The sequence below is a fragment of the Neofelis nebulosa genome, chromosome 10 (genome assembly GCF_028018385.1).
Source record: "Neofelis nebulosa isolate mNeoNeb1 chromosome 10, mNeoNeb1.pri, whole genome shotgun sequence".
NCBI classification, from domain to species: domain Eukaryota; kingdom Metazoa; phylum Chordata; class Mammalia; order Carnivora; family Felidae; genus Neofelis; species Neofelis nebulosa.
In genome coordinates this window covers 37,474,982-37,488,817 of record NC_080791.1, presented here as the reverse complement: position 1 = coordinate 37,488,817, position 13,836 = coordinate 37,474,982, and the positions used below count along the sequence as shown (strand labels likewise).

The window sequence follows — 13,836 nt, the reverse complement described above, 5'->3', positions numbered from 1 at the left end:
AAAGAAGAAGTGTGTTTTCCTTCTAGAAAGGGCTAGGAAACCTTTTCCCCCTCAAGACCTCTGACTGGATCACCTTCTCTGGAAAGAATGAAGAAAAGAACGGGGTGGGGGGGTGGGGAGGTTGGAAATAACCTTTGGACTACTTAGGGATTCTCTTGACCTAGTATTCAGGTAGGTTCTATTAGATAGGAGTAAAGTATTCTAGAATTAGAAACCTGTACATTAAAAGTTTGATTGTTTTTATGCTTTTTATATTATCTTCATATATTTTTTCTCTTATTAAATTTCTTTTGGAAAATTGCAATCCCAGCCATACTGCATGAAGGAGGGAAAACTTCTTGCTTTTATTACTAATAATAGTTGACATTAATTGATCACTTACTAATTGTTAGGTCCAATACTAAACGCTTAAAATGTGTTGATCTTTTAATATCCATGATCAAAACTCTATCTTTGTTGTTTTAATTCCTATTTTAGTGAAGAGGCAACTTAGAGAAATAAAGTAACTTGCCTCCAAATTCTACTGCTGGAAAATATTTAAATCCATGATTTTAATCATTATATGAGACTTAAAGGTTGGGGGGGGGGTGCGGCTTTAGTTAGAAAAAAGAAAGCCTTCCTATGGAAAAGTGAAATTCAGAGAGAAGACAGTATTGCCTGGCCGTTCTCTCCACCTAAAGATTCTGGTTCCACCATTCTTTTTTACTAAAAATTTGGAGAGTTTGGATCTTATTATATTAACCCCTTTGAGGTGCCAGATTGACCTACTGATTAAAACATGTGAACTGTGGGAATGGAGTGTGAGAAAGAGGTCAGAACACAAAAGGAGGAGGTTGGGATCCTCTGGTCAGAAACACCAGTTAGACATGAAGAAAGGAATAGGTTTGCCAAGTCAGAGCACTTACAGGGGCCGAGAATGGAACGTGGAACAACACGTACTTTTTCTTTTTTTAAAGGTTTATTTATTTGTGAGAGAGAGAGAGAGTGTGTGAGCGGGGGACTGATGGGCAGAGAGGAGGGGAACAGAGGATCCAAAGCTGGCTCCATGCTGACAGCAGTGAGCCCCATGCAGGGCTTGAACTAACAGACTACCACCGTGAGATCATGACCTGAGTCAAGTTTGGATGCTCAACTGACTGAGCCACCCAGGTGCCCTGCAACAAGTACCTTTAAATAGTGGCCCTCAATCTTTAATTTGCTTAAGAATCACCTAACTTGTTAAATACTGGGTGTTTAACACCCTCAAGGAGTCTCATTCAGTAGTTCTGCAGGGAGGCCAGGAACTACACATTTTCTACAAACTTCTAGGTGATTCTGACATAGGTAGTTAGGGCCTTGATTTGAGAAACACCAGTTTAAGGAGAGAAAGAAAAAGAACAGGAAACAAGTTTAAAAGGGGGGAAAGAGAAGAGACCACATAAGAAGAGTTTCAGGAAGGGGTGAGATATCAAATCGTTATTTAAAATTCTTTGTTATGTAACAATCTTTATGTAATAGATTTAAACTTTTCATACCACAAAACTGAGACTTGATAGTATTATTGAAATACATTCTCCCCTTTCCTGATGTTCCTGTTTTCACCACCCTATCCCAACAACCCTATCTTCAACTTCTCTGGAAACCCCATCATCACGTGCACTTTCTTCTTAATGAGAAACATTTGTTAGAATTTTGCCAGTGGCATATGACAGTATGTCCTTCAAGTGTAATTTAGAATCAGACAATTACTTTTATTATATTTATTATATGTTTTGGTTTTATTATAATTTTCTTATCATGCATCTTTTTCTTTTTTTTTCCTTTTTTTTAAGTAATCTTCACACTCAGTGCAGAGCCTGATGTGGGGCTTGAACTCAAAACCATGAGATCAAGACCTGAGCCTTAAGATCCAGAGTCAGATGCTTAACTGACTGAGCCATCCAGGCGCTCCCCATTCATTATTTTCTTCACACTCAGGTTCCTCCTACCCTTTAATGTCATCCTAGATTAAAAACAGGCCATCTTAGTTCAACTGGTAGGAGGAGGAACAAGAAGTCAGTCTAGTTGGCAGGTCTTTGGGAAGAAATGCAGAAATATCCTGAGGTGGAGGAGGAAGGGGCAGATAAGGAAAAAGCAAGGTGTGCAATGTGAGCTGGGAGGAAAGACAAGACCAAATCGTTTGTGTGAGGTAAAAGAAGGGGTTGACATAATCAGTGGTAGGTAAGAGCAAAAAGAGCCACAGATCTGGCCGTTCAAGTGGCGCTGAGCCCTGGCACTGGAAAGGGTGCGGGTGGCTGGGGCCATTGGAGCGCAGCCAAAGAGAAAGGCGTGTGTCATGAGCAATGCAGTGCGGCCACGCGGGACACGCGCGCTCCCAGGGGTAGGTGGGGTGGTGCTGAGAAACGTCAGAGTGCTTGAGGAGCTCTGAAAGGTAATCCCAGCACAAAATGCTGCGTATGGGTTTATATCGGCTCTAAACTGTAGTTTCTAGGAAATCTTTTGAGAAAACGTGTGGACAAATATTTTTAAAGGAGGAGGGATCTCAGAAGGAAAATGAAGCTCTGTGGTATTTTATGTGAAAAACAAAACGTGCATGTTGTCCTAAACATGCATGATCTTGAAATACCTGAAATGCCCAATGCTAAGTGTTTTTCTTTAAGCATAAGAGGACACTTGGGTTTTCTCTTCCCAAGAATATTTTTTTCTTATTCCAGGTCCCTTCTGTTAGAAACCTTGTTAAGCTTTCTCTAAGGTACATGATCTGGAAATGCTTTTGGTTTATTCTCTGCAAGAAATTTAATGTTCTTCCCCACATATACTATTATTATATATAATATATATAATACATGCATAGTGATTTTTCTACACCTGGCACACAATTCTTTAAAAAATGTGGTGTCCCAAAAGGTTTTTCAACTCCATGAGAGCGTTGGCAACACTTAAATGCACCAGTGAAAGCACGTAAGAATTTCAGGTCATCATGGAAAATGAAGATGGGACTTACTGGCTAAGTGGTGGCTTCTCCCTAAGGCAAACTGAAAAGCACAGAGGAGGACAGGGAGGAAAGCACTGGGAGAGAAGCTGAAGCAAAGTAAAAGATAAAAAGCTGAGGAGAGTAAAATGAGAGAAAAGACTACAGAAGGGTCAAGATGTGGGGGGCAGGCAGAGAGATCCACTGGGTGGTGTGGCTGTGATGGGAAGATAATCCTCAGAAGGGAAACCAGTCTTGATGTCACTCTCCAGACTGGGACACCTCTGCAGAATATGACGTGTCCTAACAAGTTCCTGTTTGTTGTTCTCTTTTTCTTTCCCTTTGCTCATAAGTTTATTCACTAAGCTCTCTTCTTTTTTTATTTTCCTCTTTTACAAATTCCCCTATGATATAAATAACCCAGGCAACAGATCTCAAGTCAGGCTTTTTTTTTTTTTTTTTTTTTTTTTTTTTTTTAAGATTAAATATACTGTTGATCTGAGTTGCCTGAAAATCTGCTATATGTTTTCTTTTATACGTTCACGTAACTACAGTTGTTTTAGAAGACTGCAATCATAATAGCATTCTTTCCAAGTACCATAAACAATTCTAAAAGCTCTGTGAGCAGACCAGAGCTTCTGAGCTGCCAGCAGATCTTCAGGAATCCAGTGCACTCTTCAAAACCCCCACTTTATCCCTGATATCAAACTTAGTGATCAGCAGGATTTGGGGGAATCAAAATCAGTGCCGTGGCCTGAAACCTCTGCATTCCCCTTGATCTTCAGTTACAGTGCTCACTGCTCAGCCCATGTCCTCAAGAAGAGGATGTGGGTGGTATTAGAACTGGCAGCCGAGATCCTTTCCTCAGATTGGCACCAGGTGTTTCTTCACTCTCGGGTCACAAGAACTGTTCTAAAGAATAGGAAGCAGACAAGCAGAGGTGAGTCCTACACTTCGTCAAAGAAAATACAGGGACTTAATATATATGTAAGGGATACCATATATATAAAAGTGAAAGGACAGAGGTCCTTCATTACAGGACAGTATTATCGCTGATTTCAATTTATCTGATGCGCTGAAGGAATGCTTAGATCATCAGGGCACCTGTTCAGGGTTGGACAATGATAAGCATGAAAGGAATGGGTGGAAGAAGAGAAAATACAAAGACGGGGGGAAAGGAGAGATTCTCTTTTAAGTTTCACTGTCTTCTAATCATTTGCATCATTTTGCTGATCATAATTAGGCTCCAGAATCTATGAATGCAATGATTCTTCTATATTCACCTTACCTCCTTAATCCAGCCACTTTCTTTTGACTGATTGAAAATTCTTTCCACTGTTTCTTTAACCTGTTCATCCTCAACTTCTTCTGTCTTTGCAATGGAGCAGCATTCCTGGTACAGCTTGAACTTAAAATGTTTCAGTTTGTGATAAATTCTGGTACGATCAGCACAAATTCTGCCAACAGTAAACACCTAAATCAAGGAATAAACATTATTACCTGACATATGAAGTCAGACATATAGTAATGATTACACAGCCTTTCTAGTTTTGAGATTTTTCTTTAACAGCAAAATTTAATAAATGCATTATTAATTTTCAAAATGTTTGTACAATGATTCACTCACCTTCTCTTATACAACTTAGTTAAGAAAAACTGAACATCTGCTATGTTTCTTCAAGTATTGGGCTAAGCACCGGACATGCATTTGATTACAAAACAACGTGTCAAATGCTGTGCAAGAGATGCTACCGAGGTACAAAGGAGGGACAATTAACCCAATCCAGAGAGGAGAGGGGTCCTCGAGTAGGTGATGCTTGAACTAAGTCTTTAAAAACCAGAGCTAGACAAGTTTGAGGAGAAAAATGGCTTGTTAAGGCAGAAGAACAGGCACACCCCAAGCAAGAAAATAGACCCCACGGACACAGTTACTGAATTAGAAATACCTGGATTAGACTAACGTTCTAGCTTAAAAGCAACATGCAAAACTGAAACAAACTCTCAAACCAATTGGAGGTTTTTCACTAAATAATTTGCTCCGAAGCATTTTGTAAAGTAAAAACTTTGTGTTTAGTCCTATTTCGTTCCTTAATTAGTGGCTCTGATGTGATTGTAACACATTAATGTTTTACTGTTAGCAAAATATAAGAATTTTAACTTCTATGTGTATATGGACTTCCAGGATTCTGTGATTAAGAATACTCTTCTTGTGAATCAACCAACCAGAGCATTTCCCGTTCAGAACGTTTGGAATATGTACCGTTATACACACTGAAAACTAAAATAGGAAAACTACAAAATAACATTATAACTAAAAACATTATTACATGATCAATCTCATTCTCATGAAGCAACCAGAGGACAGAGACGAATTCCCTGTTAAGTTATGTCTTTGTCTCTGTGCCTAAATTCACTAATGGGTTGTGTTTTCATGAGTTTAGTACAAGTGGCATAGTTACAATATTGATCTATGTAACTTGTATTCCATCTAACAAAGAATTATAGTGTTTTCCTGAAGCCACCCTGCAAGGGATCATACAGGTGATTAGTTAAATAAATAACCTGAGTATATTGGCAAAAAATAGTAATAAAATAAAGAATAGTTTGTTAAAACTGAACAAAAGTTAAATATGATCAGCAACGGGTTTGATGCACATCTTGTGAAAATGGTATTTGGGACATCTTACAGTCTTCCTTAAAATCCTCAAAAATTCAAGAAAACCATGTTAAGATTTCTGTTCAAGTTCCTTGAAAACCTTTCTGTTTTTTGGATTAGAAATAATCACAAGGGCACCTGGGTGGCTCAGGCAGTTAAGCATCTGACTCTTGATTCCAGTTCATCATGATCTCACGGTTTGTGAGTTTGAGCCCCGTGCTGGTGGCACGGAGCCTGCTTGGGATCCTCTCTCTCCCCTCTCTCTTTCTGCCTCTCCACTGCTCATGGTCTTCCTCTCGCTCTCAAAATAAATAAGTAACTTAAAAAAAAATAAACAATCACATATGGTTTGTTCATTGCTTGCCTACTCTCAGTAACCTTCTCATCTCAACATTATCATCAAATGAGTCATATCGACTATCACAATTCCCTGGCCAATATGTCCTTTTATACTTTGAGTAAAAAAGATACCACAATAGTTTCAGTGGCCACTACAGGTGCCCTATGTCTCTCCATTTCTGTTATCAAAGTAGATTATGTGGGTGAAGTCTCCTATGGCCATTCTGGATAAAATACAGTAGAAAAATAGTATAATTTTTAAAAAACTTTCCACCATACTGTATTTTATATTTCCACAAAACTGAGGAATTTATCTGCATAAAAATTTTAAGTTAGGGCAAGAGGGAAGGAGGAGGTATTTAAACACCCTTATTTAAAAATCTTTTACCTGTATGAAACAAAAATATCCACTGAAAATATTTAACATTATAGTTTACTTCTTTCCATTTCAAATTCCTACCTTCTTGGCAGCTACTTACACTTACGTAGATCAATAAACCCAAAATTACCTTTAGAATATTCTCACACTATGTGATCATAAAATGTGATCACATTTTCTGTGGAAGAGCCTAAACCATTGTTAGTAGGAGTTCACAGGAAAGAGTAAATGTATGTAATAGCTGTAAGAATGCAAGTAGACCTCTCCCTTCGCCCCACCTGTTTTTAGTGTATTGTCACAGCCTATTATACCTTATGAATTTCTGTGTACACTGTACACAGTTTACACTGTTGGATTCCATTTATATAAAGTACTAAGATAAAACTCTGCTGTAAGAACAGTGACCTTAAATGTTGAGAAACATATTTAGAGATTACTTTTAACTATCTAATTGCATTTCTGGATATTAAGGACACTATTCTAACAAGATAGACAATACTAAAAAAAATGGCCAGAGATAGAGAAATAAGTTCTGTGATGATTGTTCTCAACGAAGACAAGCAAAATGACATGTAAATGGTTACTAATCCACTGTTCAGGGTTAGTTAGCATGGTTCTATAAACTGATGTATCTGAAAATAACTGATTCACCTCAGTTATCAATGTGAATTAAGGGATCCTATGTATCCAAAGATACAATTTGAAACAGAGCAAAAACCTGTCACCAAATTTTCCTAAAACAGCAGATGGTGAATTGTAAGGCAGTAGAAAGAATCTGATTTGTAATTTATTAGATACAGCATGTAGAAGTGTAAACACACTGGTTAACAAACTAAGGCAAGGATACAATAAAACATGCATTATGCACATTTGTAATATCCAGCTAATTATAGGGAGCTTTTTGAGGTATTTCTCTCGGCCCTCCTTAATATACAGAGGAGCCAGGTCCTTATGGAAGTGAAAGTATGAAGAAGAAAGAAAAAAGATCCTCAAGAAAAGAGGAAGAACGGGAAGAAGTTTCTCTTTTGTTTCTAGGTCTCTAGAAACAATTAGTGCAATAGACTGAGCCAAAGGATTCTATTTCCTTTTGGTCCGTTTTTTTCATGGACATGTTACACACTGACACTTATTTCAAAATTCCTGCCTCTCCCTTTGGATCTTGAGTGTCTTTAGGAGTCTGGACAGATTCTGGGCAAACTCAAATGAATTCAAGATTACAGTCGGTCCTCCCAACTGCCTCTCAGATTTCGCCCTTTTTCTTCACGTGATTTCCTTTTCATCTATATCCCCAGACTTCACCACAATTTGGTGGGCCAAGGCCTTTTGTCTCAGTACCCTATCCAAGACTACTGTAACTAAAATTACTCTTTCCCACCGATTCCACTTTCCATCAAAGCATCCTGTCTTTCAAAGAAGCTAATCTTAGGTAAGTAAGGAGAAAAATTTTATTATTAAACATACTCATTAAATGCATCCTTCATTATTGGCACCTTAAAAGAGGACCTTAGTTAACCCCAAGCAGTCTCAATTTTATATAACTATGGGCAAAAACACAACATGGAGAATTGGTTTTCAAAATAATTTAAGGGTGGGTCTGGGGATGGCATAGTCTCTTTAATGCCTTAGATGAAAAACAAGTTTATTATTTTCTTCCTTCCTATCCCTTTCCTTTCCCTTTCCTTTCCATATACATGCATTGCTGCTGTAGTTCAGTAGAATATAAAATAGATTTTAATAGGTGCTTCTTCCATTTAAAGAAAAAAATTACTGAAAATTTTAGTATTAAAGAATTTTAATTATGGGGGTGTCTGAGTGGTTCGGTCGGTTAAGCGTCCAACTTTGGCTCAGGTCATGATCTCACGGTCTGTGAATTCAACCTGGAGCCTGCTTGGGATTCTGTGTCTCCCTTTCTCTCTGCCCCTCCCCCACTCGTGTTCTGTCTGTCTCTCTCTCTTTCTCAAAAATAAACATTAAACAAAGAATTTTAATTACATTATCTTAAATTACACAACAACTAGTTTAATGTTTGCATACAGCTAAACAGACAAGTGTATACATATTTTTACATAGCTTCAAGGACAGTAATGTACACTGCTCACTATTTCACTTTCACCTAGCACGATCTCACAACCTTCATAAATACTATTTTAGTGCTTGTATCATATTCTGTCACAAAATGGTATGATATACATAACTTATTAAATTACTACTCTAATATTTGATTTGAATTATATCCAAATTTGTTTTGTATTATAACTAATGCTTCAGTGAACTTCATGATTGTGTCCTCTGCTTTTATACTGGATGACTCTGCTTAGCATAAACATGTGGGCACTGAATATGTATAGTGTGATAACTCTGGCTATAGGTAGCTATCCAGTGTTCTAAAAAGATAGATCACATCCTTGCTCTTTGTAGGAATCTTATTGTCCATGAAACTGCCAGTTTCAATGCAACCATGACAGAACTGTATTTTATCATCTGATTTAAAAATACTTTGCTACTTTGAGAGCTATCACCTGGCATCTTAAGATAGGTTTTACTGTATGCCTTTAGACGGAGAATAATCATGTTCTAATTGTTAACTTTGATGTTTCTTCCATTGTGTGACTGGTGTATTAATTTTCTTTGTTTTTATTTTATGAGATCTCTCTTACTTTTTAGATATTTGAATAACTATTTTATACAGAATCTTTACTCTTTCACAGGAATATCAGAACTCCAGAAACGGTTTTCTAACTCCCTTTCCTTCCTAGAATTAGCTGTAGACAGGGAAGACAGTGAAAGTACAGCACTAGTTTTGATCTATACAACAGAACATGATCCTTAGAGTATCAAATCACTTTCATTAGGATTGTACATGTCTTACCTCATAAAAAGCCACAGATCAGTTTTTAAACAATGAGATTTGCATATTGACTGTGTTGAGAAAAGAAATGTTTTTATAGTAACCTGCCAAATGATACGTTAAAGACTAAATCTGAATTCATTATCCCCACACAAACTTTCTAAGTGATTCTTGCAACCTGGATTATTTAGAGGGATCTGCTCAATTATCGCCAATAGTACTGAGGAATAATACTACCTAATGTAGCAGAAGAATTTAGATTAACAGTATATTTCTATCATAATAACTGACTGGCAGTACTTAGAGGCAACTCTAAGGGCCCCCCAAGCACACACACCCTTCATAGATATACAGACTCACCAGAGGAAGCTCTCATCATTAATATTTTTGCATTTATAAACTTGTCATATAAGACATTTTTCACATTCAAAATTATACCTTCTTTCCTTATACTCTTTCCCTCTGTCCTAGTGCTTTCTCCATTTGTAAAAATAACAGGGTTATTTGTGTAAGCTTACGTATTGAAAATTTCTAAATACTGAAAACCAAAATGAGAGGGAAAAATACCTGTTTATCATGTGACATGAAATCGTCTGTTTCCATAGTCCTGGTGTTATACAACTTTCCTGATAAATGCACCGAGTATCTGCAGTGGCGATGCAATCCACAAGCCTGACAGCAACAATTTTCAGGATTCTTTAAATGGATACTTACGTTAGAATAATTTTCTACCCGCTCCTGAAAACAATGAAAAAATGTAATGAAGCTTTACAAGACTGGAAAAAACAACAAAATAAAACATCAAAAGAACCTAACCAAATTAAAACCAATATTAGGAATCACAGTAAGTGGTTAGGATGTAAGAGCAAAACATACTGATATTTCTTATTTTTATGCAGAATATGGGGTAGATATTTGACAAGATATTTTTAAATAAAAAAATAACTTATAATTTAGGCTATTAAATGAAAAGAAACCAGACTAGGAAAAAAAATTAGTTTCATATCCTCCCCATTTGTGCGTTACTATTAAGTAGTATTCTTCGCAGATACTAATTTACTTTTCTCCTCTCATCTCTAGTTAGGTATGAGGTATTATACTTAAAAATAGAAAAGACTGAGCAGCAAAAATTCAGGATACTACAATAAAAAGATGAATTCATTTAGGTTAGTTGAAAATTGAGAAAAACCAGATCACAGTCTCCATTGTGTAAATTATAGCATATTTCCCACAAAATATTCCAGAAATAATTTAATTTCTTCTTTTTTTAATGTTTATTTATTTTTGAGAGAGAGAGAGAGAGAGAGAGAGAGAGAGAGAGACAGACAGAGCATGAGCAGGGGAGGGGCAGAGTGTGAGGGAGACACAGAATCTGAAGCAGACTCCAGGCTCTGAGCTGTCAGCAGAAGAGTCCAACAAGGAGCTCGAACCCACGAACTGTGAGATCATGACCTGAGCTGAAGTCGGACGCTTAACCAACTGAGCCACCCAGGTACCCCCGGAAATAATTTAATCCTCCGAATGGCTACTTACTAAATAAAGTACTATGAAAATAAACAAGTTGGTCATAAAACTGCTAGGTGGCCAGTATTGATATAGACAGCCTAATAGCTGAATTAGCAATGAGTTAACAAACTGAAGAAATATTTGGCATTTGTAAACTTGTGGTTGCATATTTTTGCCCACACTCTATGCCTGTGCTAGATACTGCTGTTACAATTAGTAGTGTAGATTAGGTTTTACCATAATGTTTGAACTACATACAGTGAACGTATTAGCAGGGTTACTAACCTATATTCGTATTCTCTACCAGCTTGAGAGTAAATATCCAGTATAGTAATAGTTTCCTTTCTAACACTGTATGATTCACAACAACATTGCATTTTCTTTACTTTTAATGTTTCTCATATTTCATGGCCCTTTGTGTGACATGTGTCACTTACAGGCTGACATTCTGAGGGAATAGGTGGCTAACCACCTCCCCTTCTTGCTTCTCTGGTCCTTATGGAAGCACATTTGAGATGAAAGCTCCAGCAGCTTGGCTCTGTGAGTGACTACAATATGTAGGAACACTCCTGCTGGTTTACACGGGACATATAACTGAAAAATAAACTTTGCTGGGGTAAGCTAGTAAGATTTTCATTGCTGGTATGTCCCATTATTTATTTTTTGCAGCATAACTTAGCTAATTTTGACCAAGACCATACTGAATCATCTATGTCTCTACATTTTTAAGTTAATATTTTCTTACATCTTAGAGTTATTATTTCAACATTGGGTTATCCAAATTCAGCATAACATACCACAGTATAGTAAAGCATAATATAGCATAGTGGTATGGGCTTTCAAGTCAGAGAAATATTAGAAAGCTATGATTTCTAGGTTTGAACACTGGCCTGGCTAATAACTAGCTCTATAGCCTTGTGTTACTCAATTTTTCTGAGTCACGGTTTTCTCTTCTTTAAAATGGAGGAAATAATAGTGCCTTCCTCATGGGGTTGCTCTGAAGATCAAATAAGATACTTTACACTGCATGCAAATTACTTGGCCAAGTTAAATGATCAATAAATATATGCTATTTTTCTATTAAAGAAAACAGTATTTATACCATGTTCTAAGAACTACGCTATGTATTTTACCTTCCAAGTAAGTAAATATTCCTTTTACTTTTTAAAGTAGGTAAATGTTTTCTGTATCTGAGGAAAAGACTAGAGTTTAGAGAGATTAAAAACTCACCCAAAGTAAAAAATATATATATGGTGTCCCTAAACTCAGTCATTCTCCAAACTGAAGTCTTCTCTTTCTGTAATCCCATAACTGTCCCTTAATAAACCATCTGTGGCTAATTTATCAGGTAATTCAAGACTGAACAGGCCTTGGATGAAGTCAAATCTCCTGACATAAATGAGGTAGAGTAGCTAATGATTTAAGTTCTAAAAGGACTGTTAGGAACTTGGATCTCTGTCATCTTGCCATTTTCTTAATAATTGGAAGATAGAATGTTAGAAGTAGGGAGATTAAAAAAAAAACGTAAAAAATCATGTAAGAGAGCCTCTACTATTAGATATCATAAAATAGAAATCTATGGGATAACATGAAATGCAATAAATCTTATACATTAAAAGGATGCTCCCCCTAAATTGGTAGAATTACAAAATCTTAAAGTGGAGAAGGATTTCAAAGGCAACCCAGGCCATTGTTTCCCAAATTATGTTAAGGAAATCAATTCTTCTAGCAGGTGATAGAAGGAGGTGATAAAGGGTAGCTCATGAAAAGGAGCCTCATAGTAAAACACAAATTTGGAAAGTATTACATTCTACATCACCCTCTTGAAGATTTATAGTATAAATTTACACATTAATTCTCCTTGAAAAGTCCTCCAGTTAAGTTTAACTCTTTCTCTGAACAATGGAACTCTCTTTTCTGAAGAGAGAATTAACATCCTATGAGATAACCTCCTCATTTCAATAGATGGGCTAAGACCTGAGAAGTTCTAAAATTATTCATCATTTAGAACTACTTAATTACTGGATACATATAATAAGTGTTACAATAATTAAAACAATAGTAGCCTTTAGATGGGCTAAGACCTGAGATGTTCTAAAGTTATTCATCATTTAGAACTACTTAATTACTGGATACATACAATCAGTGTTACAATAATTAAAACAATAGTAGCTTTTAGAAGAGGTGATAAGCTGATTATTCAACAAAAAAAAAATGACAGTAATTTAGAAGATTATTCATTCTGACTGGATATTTAAATCCTGATAGGCCTCCCACTCCCATACCCCCAACCAGAGATTCAAAAACAAATAAAAAACTATATACCTTATATAGCTCTTTCCAACGACTTCTAGAAGCTAAACTCTCTAGACGAGGCTGAACAAAGCGGTTATCCAAATAATGAAGAGATGTCAACATATCTTGTGCATATGATTTTTGTCTGGTGCCATCTGTTCAGGGGAACAACAACAACAAAAAATAATCACTTAGCCCTTAGGAAATATCTATCATCTATCTATCTATCTATCTATCTATCTATCTATCTATCTATCTAATTTTTAAGCCCCCCCACACCAATGAATTATCCAGCTTCAACTACCAATAGTACCAAGGTCGAGAAATGTTATTAGGAAATATTTAAATAACTGAATACTTAAGGATTTCTTCCCACAGTTTTAGAAGGTATTTTAAATTTAAAAAAGATTAATGAAGAAAAAAACCACAATTCCATCAGAATGTTAGGGAAAGGAAAGAACCACAGAGGCCTTCTAATTATTCCTTAACTACATCAGACTTACTCTTTTTTTTATCTTAATCCCAGTAAAATTAACATACAATGTTTTATTAGTTTCAGATGTACATCATAGTGATTCAACAATGCCATACGTTACTCAGTGCTCACTATGATAAATGTACTCTTAATCCTCATTGCCTATTTTATCCATCCCCCACCCACCTCCGCTCTGATAACCACCAGTTTGTTCTCTATAGTTAAGAGAGTTTTTTGTTTGTCCCTTTTTTCTTTGTTCATTTGTTTTGTTTCTTAAATCCTACATATAAGTGAGAGCATATGGTCTTTGTCTTTCTCTAGCTGACTTATTTCACTTATCATTATACCCTCTAGATCCAACCATGTTGTTGCAAATGGCAAGATCTCA

General features: G+C 36.3%; 1 protein-coding gene across 6 annotated transcripts in view; it reads right to left on the bottom strand.

Annotated features, from left to right (window-relative positions):
- Positions 1 to 13,836, bottom strand: part of CCDC82 (coiled-coil domain containing 82) — a 34,006-nt gene that overhangs the window by 2,079 nt on the left and 18,091 nt on the right. For 5 of the 6 annotated variants that reach the window (XM_058687391.1, XM_058687396.1, XM_058687393.1 and 2 more), the window contains exons 5-7: positions 13,004 to 13,128; positions 9,740 to 9,910; positions 4,239 to 4,424 (exon numbers count right to left, since the gene is read on the bottom strand). In XM_058687391.1, the coding sequence (XP_058543374.1) occupies positions 4,239 to 4,424; positions 9,740 to 9,910; positions 13,004 to 13,128 (482 nt within the window). Of the gene's footprint in view, position 1; positions 3,863 to 4,238; positions 4,425 to 9,739; positions 9,911 to 13,003; positions 13,129 to 13,836 lie in introns of those variants that run through there. The other variant, XM_058687397.1, reaches the window with a different exon arrangement.